At 38.6% G+C, this 25,846-nt stretch overlaps 2 protein-coding genes across 2 annotated transcripts; one reads left to right on the forward strand and one right to left on the reverse strand.

The window, feature by feature from the left end:
* Positions 1-872: 872 nt before the first annotated feature.
* On the forward strand, positions 873-22,373 carry LOC129725188 (fatty acyl-CoA reductase wat-like). The gene is made up of 3 exons (XM_055680714.1): positions 873-2,055; positions 19,220-19,336; positions 19,398-22,373. Exons 1-3 carry the CDS (start codon positions 1,007-1,009, stop codon positions 19,642-19,644), a joined length of 1,413 nt encoding a protein of 470 aa, XP_055536689.1. The 5' UTR covers positions 873-1,006; the 3' UTR covers positions 19,645-22,373.
* LOC129725187 (fatty acyl-CoA reductase wat-like) lies at positions 19,869-21,732 on the reverse strand. Its single transcript, XM_055680712.1, has 3 exons — positions 20,949-21,732; positions 20,580-20,889; positions 19,869-20,515 (listed from the first exon to the last, which is right to left on the reverse strand). The coding sequence occupies exons 1-3, from the start codon at positions 21,667-21,669 to the stop codon at positions 20,050-20,052; spliced, it is 1,497 nt and encodes a 498-aa protein (XP_055536687.1). The 5' UTR covers positions 21,670-21,732; the 3' UTR covers positions 19,869-20,049.
* Positions 22,374-25,846: the final 3,473 nt, after the last annotated feature.

The raw sequence follows: 25,846 nt of genomic DNA on the forward strand, positions 1-25,846 counted from the left end.
ATCCCCTAATGGCTCGTTGCTAAGTCACGTGGGCCCCAAGAGAGGTATGTAGTCGAAAAGTGTAATGATTAGGTATATTTGTATGTTATAATTTTGAATGAAAATTTCTTCAAATATTATTAATAATTTTGAAAAATATGTTTTTTTATGGAACTTTCAATTATATAATTTTGATAAGATTTTTAATTTTCCACTTACGGTTTTTTAGCAATGATTTAGTTTGCTTCTGTTATTTTGCAGGCTTGGTAAGTTACATTGCTACTTATCGTAAAAAGCCCTCAATTCTCTAAGAAAATACGTAAGCGAACGCCATTATATTTTAAAAAATTACGACCCCTACGTTACCTATTCGAGTTTAACTGTTTAGTGATGCCAAATGACTGATTTACCTATCGCAAGGGTTATAGTTTAATGATAGATTTTAGTGATCACGTGACAAGTTTAATTTATGAACTTCTTTTCGAATAACTTCCTGCAATTCGCAGCATCAAGACAACAATTATTGTGTGCATCTAATTGCGCGATGATACCCTAATGATTTTGTAGATTATGCGATAAAAAGGTAATTTATAAGCTTTAAAGGAATCAGATTAAAGGGCAAAGCTAACAATGCAACAGGTCATCACCCCGCAGCAAAAAAAAAACCTCACGATCTGAACCAGTTGTTCTCAGTTGCATCCGGTGAACCACGTAGGTATCACCGATCATATCAGCTTTGTTCTCTCATTCTCTCCACCCCTAAAGCAGTCGAAAGCTCCAGCGTGTTCTCACCCTACCAGCAGCATGAGCCAAAGGCGCGGCCGCAACAGCAGCTTTGGCGTTCTGTGCGATATAAGCAAAAATTTCGCTGTTCTAATCCTCATTTGCCACTGACCAGTCGAGCGCGGCACATGGCAAAAGTGGAACCTTTTGAAAAACTCTTTTTGTGTTAAATTGTTTGTTAAAGTGGAAAGTGGAAAGTTAGGAAAAGTAGAAGAAGTGAAAAATGTGTTGAACTCTGGGAACTATGGGAGATTTAAGCATGATCGCGTCTCGCTCCAGTGTGCAGGATTTCTACAAGGACTCCGTAGTGTTAATAACCGGTGGGTCCGGTTTTATCGGGAAAGTTTTAATCGAAAAATTACTAAGATGCTTCGAGGTGAAGAAAATCTATCTTTTGCTTCGAGAGAAGAAAAACGTGAAATCAAAAGACCGCCTGAAGGAAATCGTTCAGGAGCCAATCTTTCACGTCCTGAAAAACAATAACTCCACCGCAGCGAGTTTTTTCTCGAAAGTGACCGCAATCGACACGAACTTCCAACAGGCCGAAATAATCAGTGAACAGGATCGGGCAGTGTTGCACGCTGAGGTGACCGTGGTGTTCAACGTGATGGCGTCAGTTAAGTTCGACGAACGCATCGAAACCGCTCTGGATACAAACGTAAACTGTTCGCGAAAGTTGTTCGATCTGGTTGCCAAAATGTCCCAACTACGCTCGATCGTTCACGTATCGACGTTCTATTCGAACTGCGATCGAGGGCACATAGAAGAGCGAATCTTCGACAACGTGCCCTTCGGTGGGCAGGACAACATTCTGCAGATATTCAGCCACCTCACGGAACACGAGAAGGATCAGCTGACTCCGTTCATCCTGGGTGGAATGCCCAACAGCTACACTTTCAGCAAAAAGTGCGCCGAAGTGATGATTCGGGAGCGTTATTCCCACCTTCCGATTGCAATTTTTCGCCCACCAGTTGTCATATCCGCCTACCAGGAACCGATTCCCGGTTGGGTGGATAATTTCAACGGGGTGGTCGGTTGTTGTATCCCCATGACGCAAGGAAAAATATACTGCGCACGTGGGGAACCGAATTTCCCCAGCCATTCGGTGCCGGTGGATTATTGTGTAGCAGCGATGTTAGCGGTTGGAGCGGAACCAAGAAATCACCGTCCTGTGGAGCAAATCCGCACTCCTGTAGTGTACAATTATGCTACTGATGGCAACAATGTTCGGTGGGGAGACTACGGCTGGCGAGCGGCCACCGGATGTGCGACTCCGCTGGGCAGGTTTTTCGGGTAAGTAACAGTTCCAAAATAGACTTGAAAGACAAATTTTTGACGCGAGTTTTCTCTCGCTTCATAGTATTCAAATTCATTCCATGCTATTCTGGATATGTTGTGGTTTAAATTAGAAAAAATTTCTGTGAAAGTTGTTACATAGCACCCACTTATGCGTCATATGAAACATATTATCTTTTATGAATAACATTATGATTGTTCCACGCCATTTAATTATGCTGATTAAATGGCCTGTAACAGTCACAAAGTTATTACAAAGTTATTAGCCTGTTGATTGAAACGACTGTGTAACAATAAATACATTAAGAGCTGTTAGTAGTTTACGACGGCAACTTAGTCGAAAAATTGCTACGAAACTGGGATAGACAGACAGTGCGTTTCAAATCTTTCGAAACTTGTTACTGCAATACCAACTAGAAACTGTGTATCTGTCAAAAGAGTGTGTTTAAAATTTTTTAAATGAGTTGGGCTCTGAAGTGAACAAAAGTAAAAACAACTCGTCTATCTAAATATAATGTCAAATGAGTTAAACGGAACAAAAGATAACATAAAAAACTATGAAAAATGTTTCTATGATTTAAAGTTGAAAATAATGTTTTTCTTTGTTTTTTTTTTTGTTATGATGATTATGATAAACTTAAAAAAAATCTGGGTTTTCTTACGCTTTTTTTTTAAGTTAACCACATCAGCAATGATTTTCAAAATATATTTATGAGTTAATTAGGAACATATGATATATTTTCATAAAACACTATCGTCAACTCGGCAAACTTTGATTGTGCGGGTGATAGTGCATGATTACCTACACATAACAACCCAATCAATTTGTCTTGTTATTTTTACAATAACTGTTTCACTATTATTTTATGGTTTAGGCATAACTGTTTGATTTTGTGTTAAAGTTTTCCAAAAACTAATAGAGCGTTTTTCAAACTTTCAACTATTTTCTTTAGTCTCATAAGAACTGACATACTGGTCTCAAAATTTTCACAAACATTCATTTATACAAATGCGAATATGTGCCATAAATTCAAGCTTTTCTTGATAATTTTCAAATTTTATTTATAGACTGGTCATTGAGCATACTAGCAACCAAGTTCTTCAAAATAATCGATTCGACATTCATCCACGCTTTCAAAATGGCGGCCTTTAGTTCATAAAAAGAACTATATTACCGTTTATCGGCGTAGATGCGTCTCACAAGAATTCCCCAGATACTTTCCACTCGATTTAGAACAGGACTGCGGCCATTCCAGTAAGTAAATTTTCTGGGCAGCAAACCAAACTTCGTAGTTGAACTGGTGCAAATACTAGTATTATCTTGCTGAAAAATTAACTTCTTGCCACGATACGATTCTTTAAATAGGATCAAACAATTTTTCAGAACCTGGATGTAATCTGACGAGATGTAAACGCCAAATTGAGTGTGCCTGTGAAATAAACTCCAAGCCGAAATTACAAGTAGAAAGTACTTCAGTTCTTTCCGCAGATCCCGCCAGTAACCTATAAATCCATCAGGGCCGTCTAAGTTAAACTTCTTCTCATCAGAAAAAAATTGCCTACAGTTGTGAATCAAAAATCAGAATAGATGAAATTTGAGCCAAATATTCAGCAGCTCTTGTAGGTTTGTGTCCGATTTCTCGAATTGGACACCTTTCTGTTTATTGACTTCTATCGATCCATTCTCTCTCTCATTCAAAACACTTCCTCTCGGCATCTTAAAGTCGCCTGCATAAATAACCCACCACAAACACGCTCCGCGGCTATAGAAAAACACACGAACGAAATGAACTAAGCAAAATTCATCATTTAACAATAGGGGTAAGCGGGGTAAAACCGCCCCCTTAAGCAATTCTGTTTATAGAAAAAAAAGTTGCGGCTGCAATTTCATTTTTTCTTCGCTAAGAGGTTCTTCTATTCAATACCCGCATTTAAAAAATAAGAACTGAAATATTTTTGTTTATTTTCCAGCTTTTTTTTAAATTTTAAAAATTCATTGAAAATGTGCAGATCTTTTTCATGCGGGGTAAGCCCGCCCACCAGCGGGGTAAGATCGCCCACCATTTTTTGAGGATAAACAATATTTTTAGGGCCGAAACGGTTGATTCTATCGGTATAGTGTCTCTGACAAAGTTGTAGATGGTATTTTTTTTTCTTTTTAAATAAAATATACACTGAGAAAAATCTGAAAAAAATAATTTTTTTCTAAGTTTTAACTTATTTTGTTTTCTGATTATTCAAGTTCAAATCAATGTTAAGGTAACTTTTTTGGTTTTCAAAATTAATATATTTTTCAGAATTGGGGTTTTTCAAGATATTGAATTCATAATATACCTATCTTTAAGCTAAAAATTAAAACTCATTAAACCTATCTGTATTATACTTTTGAAGACTTATTATGTATAGAAAAATACTAATAATTATTATTTCTTTTATTTATATTTTCAATTTTCTATGTTTTTTTTTTCTTGAAGAACAAAATTACCAACGACTTTATACACCAAATAAACCGTCCAAAAAAAAATTCAAACATGTTTTTTTCAAAAAAATTTGAAAAAAAAAATATTTTTAATTCTATTTCTATATTTTTCTTTAAATTTTTTTAGAGTGTGTACTTTTTTCGAAAGTAAAAACTACTATTTTCAATTCTGCCGGAGACGTCATACCTATCAAACACACCGTCCTGGCTCTAAAATTATTTTGGTTCATTAACACCATTTTCACACAGGTTTACTTTTTTCAAAAATAAGTCTTGTTAAAATATATTACTAGGAAAGCTTAAACCAAATCGAAAATGGTCGATTAACATCGATGTCTTATGTGGCTTGAAATTGCTTTACTGATCCTGTAAATATTCCCTTTGTAGTGTCGAGGCATTTGGGTCTTGAAGTGAAACAACAAACAGTCGGATACGTGGCGGTTTTACCCCTTGTATAGTGGGCGACTTTACCCCCAGTGGAACATTTTCATATTTGACCGAAAAAGTAGTCAAAATTACAAGATTACTCACGGCCTTCGATATTTTCGAAAGAAGATAGATTCAGGCAAGCGATTAAACGTATATTCACGAACAAAACAATAGATTTTTAGACTGAAAAACCTTAAGTCCCGTTGCCGCAAAACAATAGCGCATTGACTGGTTGCCAGCTGAAAGGTTGTTTTTGATTATTTCTGCGACCGTTCGTGCACTATCAAAACAGAAAAACGTGCAAAATGTTATGTAATTATAGGTAGTAATTATAGGTAATTATAGGTAGTAAAACTACGTTGGGCGGTCTTACCCCGCAGGGCGGTCTTACCCCGCAGGGCGGTCTTACCCTGTTTACCCCTACTAATATACGCACATTATGACTTAATAACGATTACGCTGTGAACATCACAAGGTGCGTAAAATTGAAATGAGGCTATAGAAAGTGGACAGAATGTTTTAAGAAAAAACGAGGCCTGATGAAAATCTATGCCTACAATTTGTAGAGACTAGAGTCTAACGTGAAAGGGATCAGAAATGATTCACAATATGTCTACATGGTTTATTGATAGCTCTTTAAATAGATGTAACCTCAATGGTACCTTGGTGCTACAATCCGTATCGGAACTCCTTCTGTTTTACTATACACAGACTTCGCAGCCGACTGTTAAGTGCATAGGACAATTGCGGGGCTAGCGCTACGATTCTACTGACACTAACAGTCTCTCCCGAGCCGGGACTCGAACATACGACGACTGGCTTGTTAGGCCAGCATCGTACCTCGAGACCAGCTGGGATATATGTCTACATTGCTACTATTCATGCATTTCCTGTTATTTAAAGAATATTTTTCATGCAAGAATATTAATTAAAAATAAAGTGTATAAAGCAGATTCAAAACAACAAGTTGCAATACGTAAAGTATTTTTTTATTCTGTTTCCAGATTAGTTCTTAAGATCAACAAATATTATAACAATGATTTTCATTATTATTTTTACAAGTTTTTCCTCGAAGGCAATGTTGAGTCCCATCTTCAAGACGTAACGTAACATGCAAATTTGGACAATTGCATAAGCCATATTTCACGTGGACTAGTTTTTGATGATTTTAGATCACCTTCCCTGTCCGTGGATAACCATTATATTGTATATTCTTTAAATTTTGTATGAATCTTGGACATTCGCCCACATAAACTGTTAACGTAGCATGAGAATGGCCCCCAAATTGCTTTCCATATTCATAAACTCATTTAAGTGGTTTTAGGCTGTTCAATTTAGTTAAATCAGCAAATTATTATTCTAAATTCATCAAAACAACGAAGTGATCAAAGTCACCCCGAAATAACAGTTGGAGTAAACATTTTAGAGTATGTTTAAAAACAGCAGAATTGTTGCTAAACTTTTGAAGTAGTGACTGGATCTTGCTCAATGCATGCCAGTACTTATTTTAGAAATATCGAAGAATATTGTATTCAGTATCTTCTGAAAGCATTTGAGATACATTAAAAAAGTAATCAAAGTCACCCAAGTTACGATACCTACGCGTAATAATTTCACCCTTTGTTGCGGGAGACGTTACGGCCGGTAACGGCTCAGGCAACGAAGCTTCCACAGGGAATACAGAATCTCGTTGACGTCTCTATTGTTTGAATAAACCTCAACGGGTGTGAGTAGATATGTGCGAGAGTAGGCTGTCATTTCACAAGAAGAATGCTTATCATCAAAACAATTTCATGCGTGCAGTAAATCACTTATGTGCGGAAAGTCTTTTCAATTAAACTTTGTTTAATTATAATTTAGAATTAAATAATCCGGGTAGTGTTTAAAAGATAAAGATTAAAAACGTTGTAAGTTTCTCTCAATCTCCCATATCATATTATATTGAGTATATTCGGCTTATTGCTAAAATTAAAACAAAACTACGATTATAGGTTATAATTCCAACCAATCTCATCCTCGGTATTAAGATATTCAATCCTTTCAATACGAATGTTAAATGTAAGTAAATTTATTAAATTCTAAGCACGTGCATTACTCAAATTAAGAATTACTCAATCATGCCAGGTAAATGGTAACTAAAATCACAAGCAAATTAGTCGTAGGATCTCATTGAAGAGTCACCGAATTGTGAGTATTTCTCAACAAACTTTATCAATTAATGATTAAACAACATTTATATTTAGCTTTAAAGCTTTTGCGAATAAAGTGATTGCTACGGAACAGTGACTACGCATCTGCGATTTATGCTGTGAGAACAAACTTTAAAGAATTCGTCCCGGACGTATCATATTGCAAAGTAGAGAGACAGGATAAGATGTCAACCAAGTCGAACGATTATAACTGCATTGCATGCAATGAACAGGATCGGAACGAGAATTTGGTAACCTGCGATGCCTGTAAGGATCGCTACCACTTCTCCTGCGCCTCGGTCGACGATAGCATTCGGGAAGCTGGATGTTGGGAATGTAGTAAATGTGCTTCTGCCCTCAACGTAGGTGGATGCCAGAAATCCATCAATTCCAGCAAATCTGGTCGAAGTAGTCGGTCGAGGGTTCAGATTCAACTGATGAAGATCGAAGAAGAACGGAACGCTGAGGAAAAGCTGATGTTGGAACGGCAGCAACTGGAAAAGGAACGTCAAGAGAAGGCTATGGCGGAAAAAGCAGAGCTAGAGAAAAAATTCCTAGAGCAGAAATACGCCCTTCTGCTAGCAGAAGCGGAAGAAGAAGACGGTGAAAGTGTGAAAAGCTGTAAAAGCCGAGTGAGGAGCAAAAAGAAGGTGAATCAGTGGATTTCGGACCATGCCAACATGTTGAGCGTCGGCAGCGAGGGCGGCGATGAAACCGAGCCAGAAAAGTCGACAAATGTCAACACGGATGGAATCAGCCACGAAACACCATGTACGTCATTAGGCGAAAGAGCAGGTAAATCTAAGGGTGCAATACCAAAGGTCACACATACGTCTACTCCCAACCAACAAAATCCACTTCCTCCGACGCAGTCGACAGTCCCATCTTCGTCGGCACAGCCACCAACTTGGCCTCCACTGCACAGGTGCCAGTTCCGCTTGCCCCGGTGCAACAATCAATTCCGCGTCCGGCGACGCAGACACAGAACTGGCCTCTGCCTACACAGCCCCCTAATTGGCCACCTACTAACCAGCCACGGTGGTATCATCAAGCTGGTCATGCGTATCCATATACGCATTCATATTATCAGCAACCGATACTATGCCCACGACCCGCTCAGGGAGCAACAAGACAACCACCCCCGCCGGTACCGCAGCCCGAGCAAAATGATTGGGGTCAATTCCAGCAACAGTTGGCTTCGAGGCAAGTTGTCCCTAAAGATCTGCCGGTATTCACAGGGAACCCTGAGGAGTGGCCATTATTCGTGAGTAGCTACTTGAACTCAACTCAAATGTGTGGCTATTCCGACGCGGAAAACCTTGTGCGATTGCAAAGGTGCCTCAAAGGCAGAGCACTGGAGACAGTTCGGAGCAATTTATTGCTGCCATCATCTGTTCCGCAAGTCATGTCAACTTTGGAAACCCTGTTCGGAAGTCCGGAAAAATTATTGCAGACGATGTTGATCAAGGTGCGTAGTGTTCCAGCGCCTAAACCAGAGCGTTTGGAAACATTGGTCGATTTCGGCATCACCGTGCAGAATCTAGTTGGGCATTTGAGAGCAGCAAATCAATTTGCTCACCTAATGAATCCTTCGTTACTTAACGAATTGGTGGAGAAACTGCCAGCTATTATCCGACTGGATTGGGCACTCTACAAGCAGCGTTGTGGAGCCGTTGACTTGGGAACCTTCGGCGATTACATGCAAGCGATGACATCGGCAGCCAGCGATGTGACGAAGTTCAGCCAGCACGAAACTCATCAAGTATGCCGCAACGATAAACCCCGATCAAAAGAGAAGGCGTACGTGAACACGCATTCTTCAACAGAGGATCGTAAAACGGAGACCAGCGGGAACAGGGCAGTGGCAAATAAAACATGGCCGTGTTACATTTGTCAAAGCCTAAAACATAGAATCAGGGATTGTTTTAAATTTAAAACATTAACCCTCGGAGATCGCTTGAAGGCAGTAGAACAACACCAACTTTGTAGAAACTGCCTTATCCCACACGGAAAATGGCCATGTAAGTCAACACGTGTCTGTGGAATCGACGGTTGTGATGGACAGCACCACCCCACTCTACATGCCCGTCGAACGACAACCAGCAGACCCACGACAAAAGAGAGGTCCGATGGGTCAGGACCGAAATCCGACGCTGTTGTTTCCATTCACCGTCAATTGCAAAGCGCAACGATTTTTCGTATAATTCCTGTAGTTTTGTATGGAAAGGACATGCAAGTACACGCCTTTGCTTTCTTGGATGAAGGTTCATCGCTAACATTGATCGATAAGGGATTAGCAGATATGTTGGAGTTAGAAGGGGAAATTCAGCCACTTTGCTTGACCTGGACAGCAAAAGTTACTCGGCGGGAAGATGAATCTCGTCAGGTGAATTTAAAGATTTCCGGAGATGAAAGTCATCGGAAATTTGCTTTGACGAATGTTCGCACCGTGAGCCAATTAGATTTGCCAGTGCAGACTTTGAACTACAAAGATCTGTCTCACCGGTACCCTTACCTATCCGGACTGCCGGTGAAAAGTTATGACGAGGCCGTACCTAGAATTTTGATCGGGCTGGACAACCTAAGCCTCTCTGTACCACTCAAAATGCGTGAGGGAAAATCCAATGGACCTGTGGCAGCCAAGACTAGATTGGGATGGACCGTTTTCGGTAGTACCGGGGATACAACGACGGATTCGGTTTCACCGACATTACACATCTGCGAGAATTCGGATGAGGATGCGAAATGTCTGCATGAGCTCGTGAAAAATCATTTTGCAATAGAGAATTTGGGAGTAGCTGTGTCATATGGACCAGAAGCAGAAGAAGATCAGCGCGCGAAAGAAATACTTAACCGAACTACTAGACGGAGAGATGACGGCCATTTCGAAACTGGCCTGCTATGGCGCTACGACGATGTGGAGCTTCCATCCAGTTATGCTATGGCGGAACGCCGTTTGTTTCGCCTCGAGCGGAAGTTGCGAAAGTATCCAAAGTTGCAGGCTAATTTGGAAAGGCAGATTTCCGAGTACTTAGAGAAGGGATACGCTCATAAAGCAACACCTGAAGAGTTGATCGAAAGTGATCCTAAGCGCGTTTGGTATTTACCAATTGGAGTGGTTACGAACCCTCGCAAGCCCGATAAAGTACGCATCATATGGGACGCGGCTGCCAAAGCAAATGGAGTGTCCCTCAACGACCAATTGTTAAAAGGACCGGATCTAATGGCATCTTTACCAAAAGTACTTTGCCATTTTCGACAGAGACAGGTGGCAGTCGCTGGTGACATCCGCGAGATGTTCCACCAATTGAAAATTCGGTCGGAAGATTGCCAAGCGTTACGTTTCCTTTACCGGAACGATCCATCGCAGAAGTCAGAAGTGTACGTGATGGAGGTGGCGATCTTTGGAGCAACCTGTTCACCATGTTCAGCTAGTTACATTAAAAATACTAATGCCATGGAGTACCAGAAGGAATTTCCCGAAGCAGCGACTGCAATAGTAGAAAATCATTATGTGGATGACTACCTAGACAGTCGAGATACGGTGGAAGAAATGGGTAAACTGGCCTCAGAAGTAAAAATGGTTCAAGCAACGGCTGGATTTGAGCTACGAAGCTGGCGGTCGAACTCGACGGAAGTGCTGAAGATCCTGGGAGAGCAGGTAACAGAGGTGCGAAAAGATTTCACAGCGGACAAAGGCAGTCGAATGGAACGAGTTTTAGGAATGGCTTGGATTCCTGATGAAGACGTGTTCACTTATTCCTTGAAATTACCGCAAGACTTCGTGCAGCCTGGAACCGTCTTGACGAAGAGAGGAATTTTGCGGTTCGTTATGAGCGTTTTCGATCCCCTTGGATTGATCTCTAGCTTGCTCATACATGGTAAGATGATAATCCAAGACCTCTGGAGATCTCAGGTAGGATGGGACGACGCCGTGCCCTATGTAATACAAGGGCGCTGGCGTAGATGGATCGAATCATTAAGCAAACTGGACGAAGTTCGTGTTCCACGCTGCTATTTTCCTGATTATGACTCAGACAGCCTTCGAACATTGCAGCTCCACGTGTTTGTAGATGCGAGTGAATCCGCTTTCACCTGCGTCGTCTATTTTCGTATGATAGATCGAGGCCAGCCCCGATGCGCTCTGGTAGCATCAAAGGCCAAGGTGGCTCCACTAAAGCCACTGTCTATTCCGCGGTTAGAACTGCAAGCAGCGGTCATTGGAAGCCGAATAGCGAAATCCGTCACCGAGTACCATTCGCTTCCCGTATGTCGTAGATTCTACTGGAGTGACTCTAAAACTGTTCTCTCTTGGATCAAATCTGATGCCCGGAGATATCATCAGTACGTAGCGGTTCGTATTGGCGAAATTCTAGAAGACACGACGGTCGAAGAATGGCGATGGGTCCCCACGATGCAGAATGTAGCAGACGAAGCCACTAAATGGGGTAAGGGCCCAAAGTTGCATCAGGATAGTCGCTGGTTCACCGGGCCGGATTTCCTTTATCGACATGAGGATGAGTGGCCGATGCAACATAATCTCCCAGTCGACGTAGAGGAAGAACTACGTGCCATTCACGTACATCGAATTGAGGAGCCTCGAGCCTGGATCAAACCGGAAAGATTTTCGAGATGGGAGCGTATGCTTCGCAGCACTGCATATGTGTATTCATTCATCGACCACTACGTAGAACATGGGAAGAAGGGGGCAATGCAAAATGGACGAGGACTGCGGCAAGAAGATTTTGTTCGCGCGGAGAGAGCGCTTTTGCGGCTTGCGCAAGCTGAAATATACACCAAGGAGTTGCTGTTGCTAGAAAAAGCGAAGGAGTTGGTTGCTGCGAAGGACGTAACAGTAAGTCGAAGGCTGCAGTTTGAAAAGGACAGCCCACTCAGAAAGCTGTCTCCATTTCTAGACGAATTCTGTGTAATACGCATGGAGAGCCGGATCGAAAAATCTCCATGGGCCTCATACGAAGCAAAGTATCCAGTAATATTGCCAAAGAACCATAAGATTACTGAGTTTCTAATAGACTACTATCACCGAAAGTTTGGACATCACAACGGAGAAACAGTTGTCAATGAAATTCGCCAGCGTTTCTACATTTCTGCACTGCGAACAACGGTGCGTTCAGTGGTTGCTCGTTGCCAGTGGTGCATTATCTACAATGCGAAACCCGAAATACCTAGGATGGCACCTCACACTCAAGCTCGTGTAACTCCGTGGGTACGACCGTTTTCGAGAGTTGGAATTGACTATTTCGGGCCATATATGATTAAAATAGGTCGAAGTCAAGTTAAACGCTGGGTAGCACTCTTTACATGCATGACGATACGAGCAATACATCTAGAGGTAACAACATCGCTGTCAACCGAGTCTTTTAAATTAGCCTTGCGGCGTTTTATTGCCCGTCGTGGTGCGCCGGCGGAAATTTACACCGATCACGGAACAAATTTTGTTGGGGCGAGCAGAGAACTAGCTTCTCAGATTGCTACGATGAACCAAGAACTTTCAGAGACTTTCACGAACACCAATACGCGTTGGATCTTCATTCCACCATCCTCCCCTCACATGGGCGGTGCGTGGGAAAGGATGGTACGGTCGGTTAAAACAGCAATGAACTCCATACACCGTACCCGGGCGCCATCTGAAGAAGTGTTCCATACAGTATTGTGCGAAGCGGAATCAATGGTCAATTCTAGGCCATTAACATATATGCCTTTGGAAACATCGGACCAGGAGGCATTGACTCCGAACCATTTTATCCTTCTGAGCTCGAACGGGGTTAAGCAGACGGAGAAAGCGCCAACTGCGGAAAATGAGACACTGCGGGGTGGATGGAATATATGTCGACATATACTGGGTCAATTCTGGATCAGATGGACCCGCGAATATCTACCCGATCTAACGAGACGTACCAAGTGGCATCAGGACGTGAGGCCAGTTCAGGAGGGAGACGTTGTATTCATCATGGGTGAGGTCATACGGAACCGGTGGACTCGTGGTAAGGTATTAAAGGTCATTCCGGGGAAAGATGGTCGCATCCGGCAGGCCTATGTTCAGACTAGTACAGGAGTTCTACGACGTCCCGTAGCAAAACTAGCGGTTCTCGATGTACTTTCGAGAGGTAATCCTGCAGTACCGGAGCAGAATTACGGAGAGGGGAATGTTGCGGGAGACGTTACGGCCGGTAACGGCTCAGGCAACGAAGCTTCCACAGGGAATACAGAATCTCGTTGACGTCTCTATTGTTTGAATAAACCTCAACGGGTGTGAGTAGATATGTGCGAGAGTAGGCTGTCATTTCACAAGAAGAATGCTTATCATCAAAACAATTCCATGCGTGCAGTAAATCACTTATGTGCGGAAAGTCTTTTCAATTAAACTTTGTTTAATTATAATTTAGAATTAAATAATCCGGGTAGTGTTTAAAAGATAAAGATTAAAAACGTTGTAAGTTTCTCTCAATCTCCCATATCATATTATATTGAGTATATTCGGCTTATTGCTAGAATTAAAACAAAACTACGATTATAGGTTATAATTCCAACCAATCTCATCCTCGGTATTAAGATATTCAATCCTTTCAATACGAATGTTAAATGTAAGTAAATTTATTAAATTCTAAGCTCGTGCATTACTCAAATTAAGAATTACTCAATCATGCCAGGTAAATGGTAACTAAAATCACAAGCAAATTAGTCGTAGGATCTCATTGAAGAGTCACCGAATTGTGAGTATTTCTCAACAAACTTTATCAATTAATGATTAAACAACATTTATATTTAGCTTTAAAGCTTTTGCGAATAAAGTGATTGCTACGGAACAGTGACTACGCATCTGCGATTTATGCTGTGAGAACACCCTTGCTGGGGTAAAATGCGCCGCAACAATGGGATAAAAAGCACCAGCAAATGAGAAAAAAGCGGAATGTACTACAATATTCGGACGGTACAACTCATTTTGTCATCTAATGAATAATGACAAAATGGTTTTCTTTGGAATTCCATACACTCGAGCGGCATGGTTTTGAGAAATGAAAAATTTTTGATTACCTTTGGTACTGATCGTAGCTGTTCAACGGCCCATGACCGCCTTTTGGACTTCCGGACATTGCTAAAAAAGGAGATGAACTGTAAGCGAAAAATTTTTTTCACAAAGAGTCCTTTTGCCTCGAGTAACGGGAAACGTTATGCCCCGAACGTAGCAGCAGAATGCTTCTGGTTACATAACGATAATTTGCAGTGCTACCAAATCGACAGGGTGACTATAGAAAAGATAGGTTCTTGCCTTAACGGCGCTTGTTACCCTAGGTAACCCTACAATCTCATTGCAGGTTAGGGGTGCAAATTAAAAAACCGAAGACATCAAAAGCTTCGCAAAAGTTTTCCAATCCCAAATGCTATAAACTCAGTCAGTTATAAACAAATTTCTTTTATTATTGTTGCAGTAGATTCAAAAATAAGCTAAGTGTCCACCACAATGCGGCAAATCATGATAAGAGGATGGACTCAGGTGTCCCACTTTCAATGGAGGTAATGGCAGAGGCTGCCTCGCCACCTCGATGAATAATCGTCACTTGTTCTAAAAAATAACATTTTGTTAAGCAATAATTGTTAAGCATAATTGTATTGTGCTGTGATAAATAAAAAACAGGGGAAAAAACTATTGCGCTACTGGAAAATGTGAAGTTATGTTTTGAACGAAGTTTTCAACACAACAGAGCTGAAAACAAGGCGAAATACCATTTTGCGATTCAAGATTTGAGTATTTCCGGAATATGGATGATTCTCAGAGATCTGATATCGACCCCAAACGCAATTTTGAAACCTATGGTTCCAACTGTGTACTTCATAATATATGTACAAATTTCAATATTTTCTTTAAATGTCATTTTTAATTTGGGTGAATCTTTGCATACATATTCTATGGATCAAAGATATCATTTTGTGCTATGAGTATTTATTTTTACCCCGACTAAATTTTGAGAATGTATTATGCAGAAATAGCACTGTGATGTCTTCGGCGAAGTCATAGATAATAATTTTATCTTTTCGAGAAATATGTTAACAATACAAATTCAACAACTATCTCAAAAAGCTCTTTTCTTAATCTTTTTCTTACTGAAAACTACAAAAGATTAGCTCAACATCTCTGGTTGCCTGATCATGTAGAAATGAGGAAAAAAAAGTAGGAGTTTATGTACAAGACACGACCGCATTAACCGACGTAGAATTATGCACACTGGTAACAAATGCTTTTCATTTCCTTTCCGTTGATAGATTTCTATTTTCGTTAATGTATTTTTGATTTACACTCCTCTTAGGCTAAAGAAAAACGTAGCTCTGTGTCAATAATCAAAAATGGTCAAATATCACCCAATATGAATATTTCTGGAACTAGAATGATGCCCGAACATCAACGCCATTTTGAAGTTCAAGATGGTGATTTTTGTACAACCAAAAATGGTTTAATATAATCAGGCCAGAAATAAGATGCCAAAATCTGATGAAATATCTGTCATCATTTTATGACATGTTAAAAACTCATTCTCAGTTTATTACCCTCGAAGTGGCACTACTTTTGTTATTGTGGTTACCATGGTAAATATGGGAAAAATCTGTTGAATCGAAATCGAAGATAAGTATTACGGAACATTTGTTCCAGCTAATTTTCGTTCTCACAGACGTTCGGACATTCCGTTGCATAGTCTGAAATAGGATCTTTGCCAATTTATCATTAGTCCTTGGTAAAAATAGTATATCTTTCCACATTTCTTTATATGTGACACTTTATTTCCCATTCCCATGCATGGTCTATAACGAAAAGGTAAACAACAACTACATGATTTAAATGTAGGGGAAAAACAAAGCAAAAGTACAATAGGGTATTCCATTTGGTAGTTGGAGTGTTAAAGCCAGGACAGGACCGAGAAACCCGGAAATTGTTTCTTTTCGTTTTTTTCAGTAGGGTAGAGTTTAAATTGTTCTGTTATTATTATTAATCCTGGTTTAGATACGATTCCGCGCAGACTGCTATTTTTTTTCGTCTCCCTACACATACAGGAACATCCAGCTCCTAGCTGGTCTCGAGGTGCAATGCTGGCCTAACAAGCCAGTTGTCGTAGTTTCGAGTCTCGGCTTGGGAGAGACTGTTAGTAGAACCGTAGCGCTAGCTCCGCACAAATAACGTGAAACGGAACGGAATCCCAGTATTTCGCCCTTCGGGAATGCCTCATAAAATATCGTTGATTTTTCAACTAACCTGCAAATATTTATTGTGAAACTGCTAAACCAGCATCAGAGCACCTAATTTAATCAGTTTGCATATTTGGCTTCACCGTATAACCCTTAAAACGTTTCAATCTTGCTTTTTATTTTTCACAACACTATTTTTTCTCTCTCGGTTTTGTTTATATTTTTACGCCGGTAGCGACTAGAACATTTTCAAATTTTGCTCCCGTGTTGTCAGCACTGCCAGCAGCAGGCTGCACTAGCATATAGAAGTTTTTAAATTGTTATGATGAATTTGAATTTGAATTTGATTTGTTTGTTTTATTTATTTGTTGAATTTTATTGCATCAGAAATATTAAAAATTTAGTAACCATGTACTATTACCAATGATGAAACACTGGATTCCGTCCTGTTTCACCTTAACAGTTGGATGCGAAGTCTGTGTGTATGTCCTGTACACTTAAAAGTTAGCTCCGAAGTCTGTGTCTGTGTATGAACAAAAGGTCAAGTTCTGAATCGAAATTTAGCATCAAGGCTTTGTTCTACTTTACACGTACAGCACTTGCTATCCTAAGTCCATGCATTGGTTTACTTAATTTCGTACCTCATCCGATGCACCACGCTCAGGAAGTCCAAATGAGGCATTCAAGCCGAAAAATATCCAAAAATGGCCGCAAAGTTAAAGTGAGCTCCACAGTTTAGACCAAAGTACCTGACCACATAGAGAAGCTGTGCGCGCGATGGATGCCGCGTTTGTTAACAATTGATTAAAAAGCCAAGGTTTTTGTCTGGTGAGAGTCGACTGAAGCACCCGACGCCAATGATGTCGCATATACAGATTTATCTGTGTTTATACAGATTTTTAACGTATTCGTCGTACAGATATCTGTAATCTAACAAAGATTACAGATTTTCTAGAAATAATGCAGATTCATACAGATTGTTTTTTCTGGTTTTTCATGAAGTCGCGGATTAAACTTCACTTTTTTGTGTAAATACTAAAAATTTTAAATATCACATTCAGGTCTTCAAATTGCTCAATTATTCGAACAAGGTTTAAACATTTTAGGACGGTTTTCTTTGTAATATATTAGTTATTTTACGATTTGGCCAAGGTGACAAAATTTGTTGAGGTTCAAAATGCAGATAAAAATCAGCCAATAAAGTGCTGGCCAGTATTTTTTTAGATTCGCAAGGCATAATTTTAATCGACTACTCTGGAAATGGTTGTGAATTTTACTACACTAGACGAAAGCGCAGTTTATTTAAAGTAAAATAGCAGCTAAACTAAAAAATGCTTGGTGTCAAAAAACAACTTGTACAGTAGACTTCAATGTTTAATTTAGTTAAAAACAAAACCCGTGCTTATCACACATTTCAGAGAGAAAATTGCAGTTAAGTTCTCATAAAACATTTGATTACACATTGGTTCCTTTCTAAGTTCTACTTATTCTCTCTAATTCGCTATTTCCAAGAAACTATTGATTAGGGGAACTGCTCCATTATTCATCTCAGCCCGTATATTCATCTCATTCAACAAGTGAACACAATTGAAAACAGGAAAAAACGCATATTTTCTTCTTAAACCAATCTGCTAATCCATGGAATGGATTCTTTTTAGTTCACTTTAGATTCCTCATAAAGTATCATCCTCAAAAACTCACTCAAAAGCACTAAATTTGATATTATAGTCGGGCATCTGCACTCGAAAACTCATTTAATTCAATCACCTACCTCAGAAAACAAAACCCGCGCATCGTTCTATACGGCTACTACGGGACTCGTTCAGCAGCCAATCAAAGTTTTTTTTCATCACTAGCGGACCACATTCTATTTTGATTACTAAACAAAATCACTCACTACACTAAGAATACTTTAATCTTTGAAATGTTCACCTCAAATTTCCTAAAACAAGCTTGAATTAGCAGAAATATATGAGATGAATTTCTACAATTCCCAAATTTCAACTGTATGTATTTTCATCTGTTTTCACTGCGTTGAAGAAAATCAAGAGTTGCCAAATCAGTTTCTGTTAATACGAAAAAAACATACTGAAAATGTTGAATTATTCCGACATAATTGACATAAACCTACAGCACTGTAGTGGTTACCTAGGTTACCTATTTCGCACGTAAACAACTGCAGCGGATATCTAGGTAACTACTCATGATTAACAGTGTGATGAATATGGGGGCATCGTGAGATGAATTATTGAGCAGTGATTCAAGTTTTGAGATGGATATGCAAGTGTAGTGAAAAATGGTTTGTTTTACAAAATTCAGGATAAATCTAGCTAATTTCACTAAATATACTATGCTAAACGATTCCATAACAATACGTAAGCATATTTAGCATATTTGTTCAACGATTTCGTGAAAATTTGGTGTTTAATCTGTGCATTCTTCGTTAATATCGACTTAATGAGATGAATAATGGAGCAGTTCCCTTACGAAACTTTTTCAGCGTTCCAACGAAACCAACAAAATTGAGTTAGCTATCTTACTTCTTGTGCTAGACCATGTTGAACACAATCGTAACCGAAAACTGTGCAGTAGTTAAATTATGGCCATATTAGAATTTTTTTTTCATTAAATAGGGTCCTATATCAGTTTTTTTAGGATTTTAAGTCAGCTCCCTATCATTATGTATAATAAGACATCATATCATATGACATCATATGATATGACCACCATATGATATGACATTATATGATGTGATATGATGTAATTGATATATTAGTTAACACGCAAAGTTTAAAATTCTGCATAAACTTCGTAAAATTATTCTGAAAATCTAAAATAAGAAAGTTTCTCTTCCTCTCACTAACAGCCGGTTCGCCCTTGGAGTCTCAACATCGCGCATCCGAAGACAACTATTCATCTGGTGGTTCGTCTTCCAAGCCGTCGTAGCTGATCTGTTGCTGACAATCACAGGAAAGCAACAAAAGTGAGTCCAAAGCCGAAGGTGATGTTCAACGACGGTTTAACAATCTCTACACTTTTTTTAGAAATTTCCGCCTGGTGAAGCGAGTGCTGGCCTTGGAGAAAGCAGCCTGCTTTTTCGCGCTGCACCGATGGACGGTGCAAAATGATAACATGCACCGAGTACAGCGTGAGTTGACCGAAGAGGATCGAAAACTCCTGGAATTCGATATCGACAAATTGGACTGGAAGGACTACTTTAAGCATTTTGTGCCAGGGATAAAGGCGGCATTGGCTCGGTGTGCTCAACGGCGGAGAATAGAGTGTGGCTAAATGACGGTGATACCTGAAATATTTTGCTCACCATGACGATAATAATAACCCAATTATCCTTTCTGCTACACTTTACGATCAGAACAAATACCTAAAATTTATTTGAGATACTTGATGACTTCATGATTGGCACAAGAAAAGTTATCACTGTACACCTTTTAAGGAGAGCGTACAAAATGCTTCTAAAGAAATAACACTCAACCAAGGTTGTGTGAACTAACTTAGACCACGGGTATTGTAGTTGAAAGAACTTTGAATTCGGCATGCTAGAAAATATGCATAAAAGAAAATAAAACAGAGGAGCACCTTCTGTTAGAATAGAAGATAAATACAGTAAAGACTTTGTACGATACCACCTACCGAAACCTTTTGTTTCGCACTTGAGTGTTACTCACAGAGTCACAGTTATTGATGCTTAAACATAAATTTAAAGAATTTTATCAGGTTTTGAAACAAAAAAGTCCACACCAAATACAGCGAGCCCGAGCTCCGGCTCGAATTTCCCACCTGTCTTGCACTATTCCTAACTTTCCGAGGTTCTATCGCGTACTTCACCACACCGGGAACAAAGTTCCTGTAATACTGATCCCAATCGACTTCCGCCAGATCGAAGGGGAACAAACGTGATTCCAGGGCGGTTGCTCCGGCGCACATCCGCCGAACGTTGCCATTTTCCATTCGCCACTCGTTCACGCAGAAAAATCGCAACACCTCGCTTAGGTTGACCATTTTGTCGAAAATCTGTCCCATTATGGCTTTTCTCCCGCGAATCCTTCGCACGGAATCCAGCAGATAGCCCTGAAGGTACATTATTCGCTTGCACACAGCATAGTGCAGAGGGTAGCGTGTTATTGTTCCGGTGAAATAGGTTCTAGAAGTAAAATTCGAATTACAAACTTTGTAAGCAAGTAATACTAATAACAAGTGTTTCTTACGCGAGTAAACGTTTTCCTAGCGGGAGCCCTTGGAAGAAACGACCGATAATTTCTCCCCAGGTGAGATTGCAGCTGGAGTCGGTGTAGTTGTAGACTGGAATCAGCGTACCCCGGGAACGCTGCAGTACAACATCTACGGCACAGGTGAGGAGCGCGTTGACACAATAATCCACCGGAACAATGAACGGACGCTTTCGAGAATCCACCAATGCCGCACTGTACAGTCCTTCGGATAGTGGGACAACCATGCCGGACGGACCGTTGAAATTATCTATCCAACTAGGAACCGGTTCGCGGTAGGTGGAACTCACTGCGAAACAAGTTGCTGTTAGTATATTTTGCCAATAAAAAAAACTAAAACAATTTCACCTATCGGAGGTCGAAATATTCCTATTGGAAGGGCGGAGAATCGATCTAGAATCAAAACTTCCGCACATTTTTTGCTAAAAGTGTAAGTGTTTGGGAATTTTCCAATCAGGTGCCGAGTCAACAGCTGCTTTTCGGCGTCATCCAGTTTGGAGGCGATATTCATTACGTTTTCATAGCCACCGAATCCTATGTCGTCATAGATTTTTTCTTCAATGAAGCACTTGTCACAGTTCGAGTAAAACGTCGACACATGAATCACGGATTTCAACCGCTTCATTTGACCGACAAACTTGAGTAACCGATCGGTATATTCTACGTTTGTTTTCAGGGCACAATCAAGAGGTTCGTTGAAATTCACCGAAGCCAACAGATTGAACACAACTTCAACCTCCTCCAGGAGCTCGTTACTTATCAGATCACTAACCAACCCTTCCTGATCCCACAAACAAACTTCCACAGGAACTATTTTGCCTTTCATCTCACCGAACTTCGCCGGATCGCTGTGAATCCTTTCGTACAATTGTCCCTCCAACAATTTCCGCAGTCTATCTTCCGCACTCACGTTCCGTTTGGAGCGAATCATAACGTACACCTTGCGGACTTCCAGAGTGCGCAGAATTTTCTCCAGCAGCACTTGACCTACAAAACCGCTCGCACCGGTAATCAGCACCGTCGAGTCCCGGTAAAACTCCAATACTCTAGATCGTCCTCCGTCACTCATGGTGGAATCGAATGTTATCAACCAGAAGTCCGGAAAGTAACTGAGACAGACGTGGTCTAGACAAGTAGGCAAGTAAGATATCAAACCTAGCCCTTGGCAAATAAAATCCGAAGTGTTGCAACACTTGACGTTCGATTAGCTCTAGGGTTACCCCGGGTGGCGATGCAACGTAATCAACTAGAATGTGTCATTTTGGTGGCTAATAAAGTGTGTCACCCCACGAGACTTTATTGACAAAACCATGCCTCTACCCTAAGCTGCTTAGCTGCTTAGGAAACAGTTTGGGATTTGATCCAGCGTGACGTGGAATCACGCCAAAAATTGATAAGATAAAGCTCTTCCGAGAATAATCTAACATTCGGTCGGAAGCAAGTTTAGCCCGGATGCGTTAACCGAAATTGGGAAATCACGCTCCGAGCAAGAATCTGGGAAATTCAAAATCATGTAAATACCCGGCAGAGCCGGTAAGTGGCTCTCGAGATCAAAGTGACCTCTCGTTTCTCGAACAAAACTGTTGTCCCACAGTCAGCTGGTGGTTCTCTAGAGCGAGAAGTAACTGATAAAAGACGTTGCCTGGTTGTTATCTGTAATTGTGCGACGATCACGTGCTATTGAACTGTACACATTTTTCTCTTAAGTACTGTTGTCTCGCCACTCCAGATGATTATTGAAATAATTGATCAAGGGAAACCGTCATCAGCACGACTCATCAGTTGCAGTAAAGAGAAAAAGGTTTGCTTTTATTGATAGAGTGAGTTAACTTATTATGTCACCGATAAATTTATTGAGCTTATCCAATTGATTATTTATAAAATGTCCGAAAGATCCGTATGCACTGCCTTAGTTTTTAAATTCCTGAACTAGAAGTTTATCAAAAAGCGATAATTTACAGATTACATTTGTACATCATAAAAAATCAACCAATGGATTCCCTGGGGATTTTAGGGAGAAACTGGACTTTCCCACGATCACCACAAAGCTTGAAAGGTGATTTTCTCTTGAATTGAAACAACTGCACATGCATGCATAGAAAATTCATATTTAGTGTTAGCTGAGGTTTTTCCGTTCAAAATCATAAAGATAAAAGAAACCTAACCTAAATTGTATGAAAAAAAAAAACACAATTCCGTTTAACTTTGAAATGATGAAATTTTTCCATATTTTTTTTTTATTTTTGACGAACGGTTTTGACATTTTTAGCATTTATAATATTTTAGACATATTTGACATTATTGACATTTTTAAAATATTTGAGATTTTAGATATTCAAGACATTTTAAATTTTTAGACATTTCACACATGTTTGAAATTTAGAACTATTCAAATATTTTAGACCTTTTAAATATTTTAGACATTTTACACATTTTTAACATTTTAACATTTTGGACAGTCATATTTTACATTTTTCGCATTTCAGATATATTCGACATTTAAGACATTTGAGACAATTTAGACATTTTTGACACTTTGGACATTTTAGAAATTTTGTACATTTGAGAAAATTTAGACATTATAGACATTTTATACATTTTTGACATTTTATACATAACAGTGATCACCCGATTATATCACCCCCTTGAAGATGTTTGGGGTGATAAAATAGGGAAAGTGATAAAATCGGGAAATTTTTTTATTGATTTTTGAAAGATGGTAAACCAATTATTTAATACGTAAAATCACCGATTCAAATTACTACAAGAAATCTAATCATATAAAAAAGCAGTTCTATCTGTCTGTCTCACTGATCCTTATAGACGTGGGAACTATTGTACCAATCGGCGTGAAAATTTGTATGTAGGGTTTTTTGAGGCCGGAAAAGGTTATTAAAGTAGCTCGAGACCCCTCCCTCTTCTTAAAGGAAGGGGTCCCATACAAATACAACACAAACTTCTGCGTAACTTGAAAAATTAACCAAGCAAATGGAACCAAATTTGACATGGTGAGGTTTTTAGGAGTAAGAAATATGTCAATGGTAACTTGACACCCCTTCCTCCTCTGGAAGGGAGGGCTCTCATATACGTGAAACATAAATTTCACTACTAATTCGTAGGTCAGGTACTAGTGTTTGCATAAAGCTATGAAGTTGTGCTGTTAGTGTCATACATATCTCAAGCAGCTTAAAAAATTAATTTAAAAATTAAGATAACGAAAGAAGGATCAGAAATGACCCTAAATGTGTATACGTGGTTTACTGATAGCCATTTCACAAAATATCTCTTCAATACATTTCAAAACACATGACAGTTGAGACCGTTTATTAGTTTTTCTTCATTGACCCGCATGCAGAAAACAGAAGGAAACAAATCGATGACGTAGTAGAAACAACACCGATGAATTTATAAACTAAAATAAACGAGGATGCTGTCTACAGACTTTGAAAGACGAAAGTTTATATCTTAATTGCCAGTGGAACTTCCACTTGTGAATAATTGCGAGATTTGGAGATATTGGACGTGTAATTACCCCTGAAAATATTATTATATGGCAAAGAGCTTGTTTATTTTAATAGATAAAACATAATATTTTTTTGCAAAAACATGCATTATTGGAAGGCTGAAAACTTTGTATATAAATGTGGGAAAAAGTTAGAACAAAAATTGGGATTTTTATTGTCTTTTGTAAGAAAACTTCATATGGTTCGTAATATGTAAGAGATTTGCTGAAGACACTATGCTTCTATCTTAAAACCTTAAAATGAAGAGGTAAATTTTCCATCTAACTTTTTGGTGAATTGATCACCCATTTTCTGTATCAAAAGATGCGTTGTTTAATAGCTTAAAAAAATATATATATATACCTTAGGGCTTGAATCACTATTCAATTGATCGAACGAAAATGCCAAAAAAACACTGTGCAATGGTTAAGTTTTCAATGAAAACTATATCCAGAATGATGTAATTCTACACAGAGCTTTGCGAAAGTACTAAAATATTGAATCTAAATAGAAAATCATTTCATACTGACATTTCTTTTGTTGAAATGTCATATGATGATAAAATCGGGTGAAAAAGGTGATAAAATCTGGGGCCGATAAAATCGAGGGCAGATAAAATCGAGTACTGATATAATCGGGTGATTACTGTATAGATTATTTCAGACATTGCAGACATTTTCGACATTTTAGATATTTTAGTCTTTTTAGACATTTTAGACATTTCAGACATGTTAGACATTTTAGATTTTTGAGACATTTTAGACATATCAGACACTTTAGACATTTTAGATATTTTAGACATTTTAGACATTTTAGACATTTTAGACATTTTAGATATTTTAGACATTTTAGACATTTTAGATATTTTAGTCATTTGAGACATTTTAGACATTCCAGACATTTTAGACATTTTAGACATTTTATACATTTTAGACATTTTAGATATTTTAGAAATTTCAGAAATTTCAGACATTTTGGACATTTTAAACGTTTTAGACATTCTAGACATTTTAGATATTCTAGATTATTTAGACATTTTAGACATTCTAGACATTTTAGACATTTTAGACATTTTGAACATCTTAGACATTTTAGTCATTTTAGACATTTTAGACATTTTAGACATTTTAGTTATTTTAGACATTTCAGATATTTAAGACGTTTTAGACATTCTAAACATTTTTAACATTTTGGACATTTTAGACATTTTAGTCATTTTAGATATTTTAGACACTTTAGACATTTAAGAGATTTCAGACATTTTAGATCTTTTAGACATTCCAGCCATTTTAGATATTTTACATATTTAGGACATTTTACACATTAAAGACATTTTTAAATTTTTAACATTTTTAATATTATTAACATTTTTCACATTTTTAACATTTTAACATTTTTATCATTTTTAACATTTTTAATATTTTTAACATTTTTAACATTTTTTAACATTTTTAACATTTTTAACATTTTTAACATTTTTAACATTTTTAACATTTTTAACATTTTTAACATTTTTAACATTTTTACCATTTTTAACATTTTTAACATTTTTAACATTTTAAACATTTTTGACGTTTTTAACATTTTTAACATTTTTAACATTTTTAACATTTTTAACATTTTTAACATTTTTAACATTTTTAACATTTTTAACATTTTTAACATTTTTAACATTTTTAACATTTTTAACATTTTTAACATTTTTAACATTTTTAACATTTTTAACATTTTTAACATTTTTAA

This window comes from Wyeomyia smithii, chromosome 2, assembly GCF_029784165.1.
Source record: "Wyeomyia smithii strain HCP4-BCI-WySm-NY-G18 chromosome 2, ASM2978416v1, whole genome shotgun sequence".
NCBI classification, from domain to species: Eukaryota; Metazoa; Arthropoda; class Insecta; order Diptera; family Culicidae; genus Wyeomyia; species Wyeomyia smithii.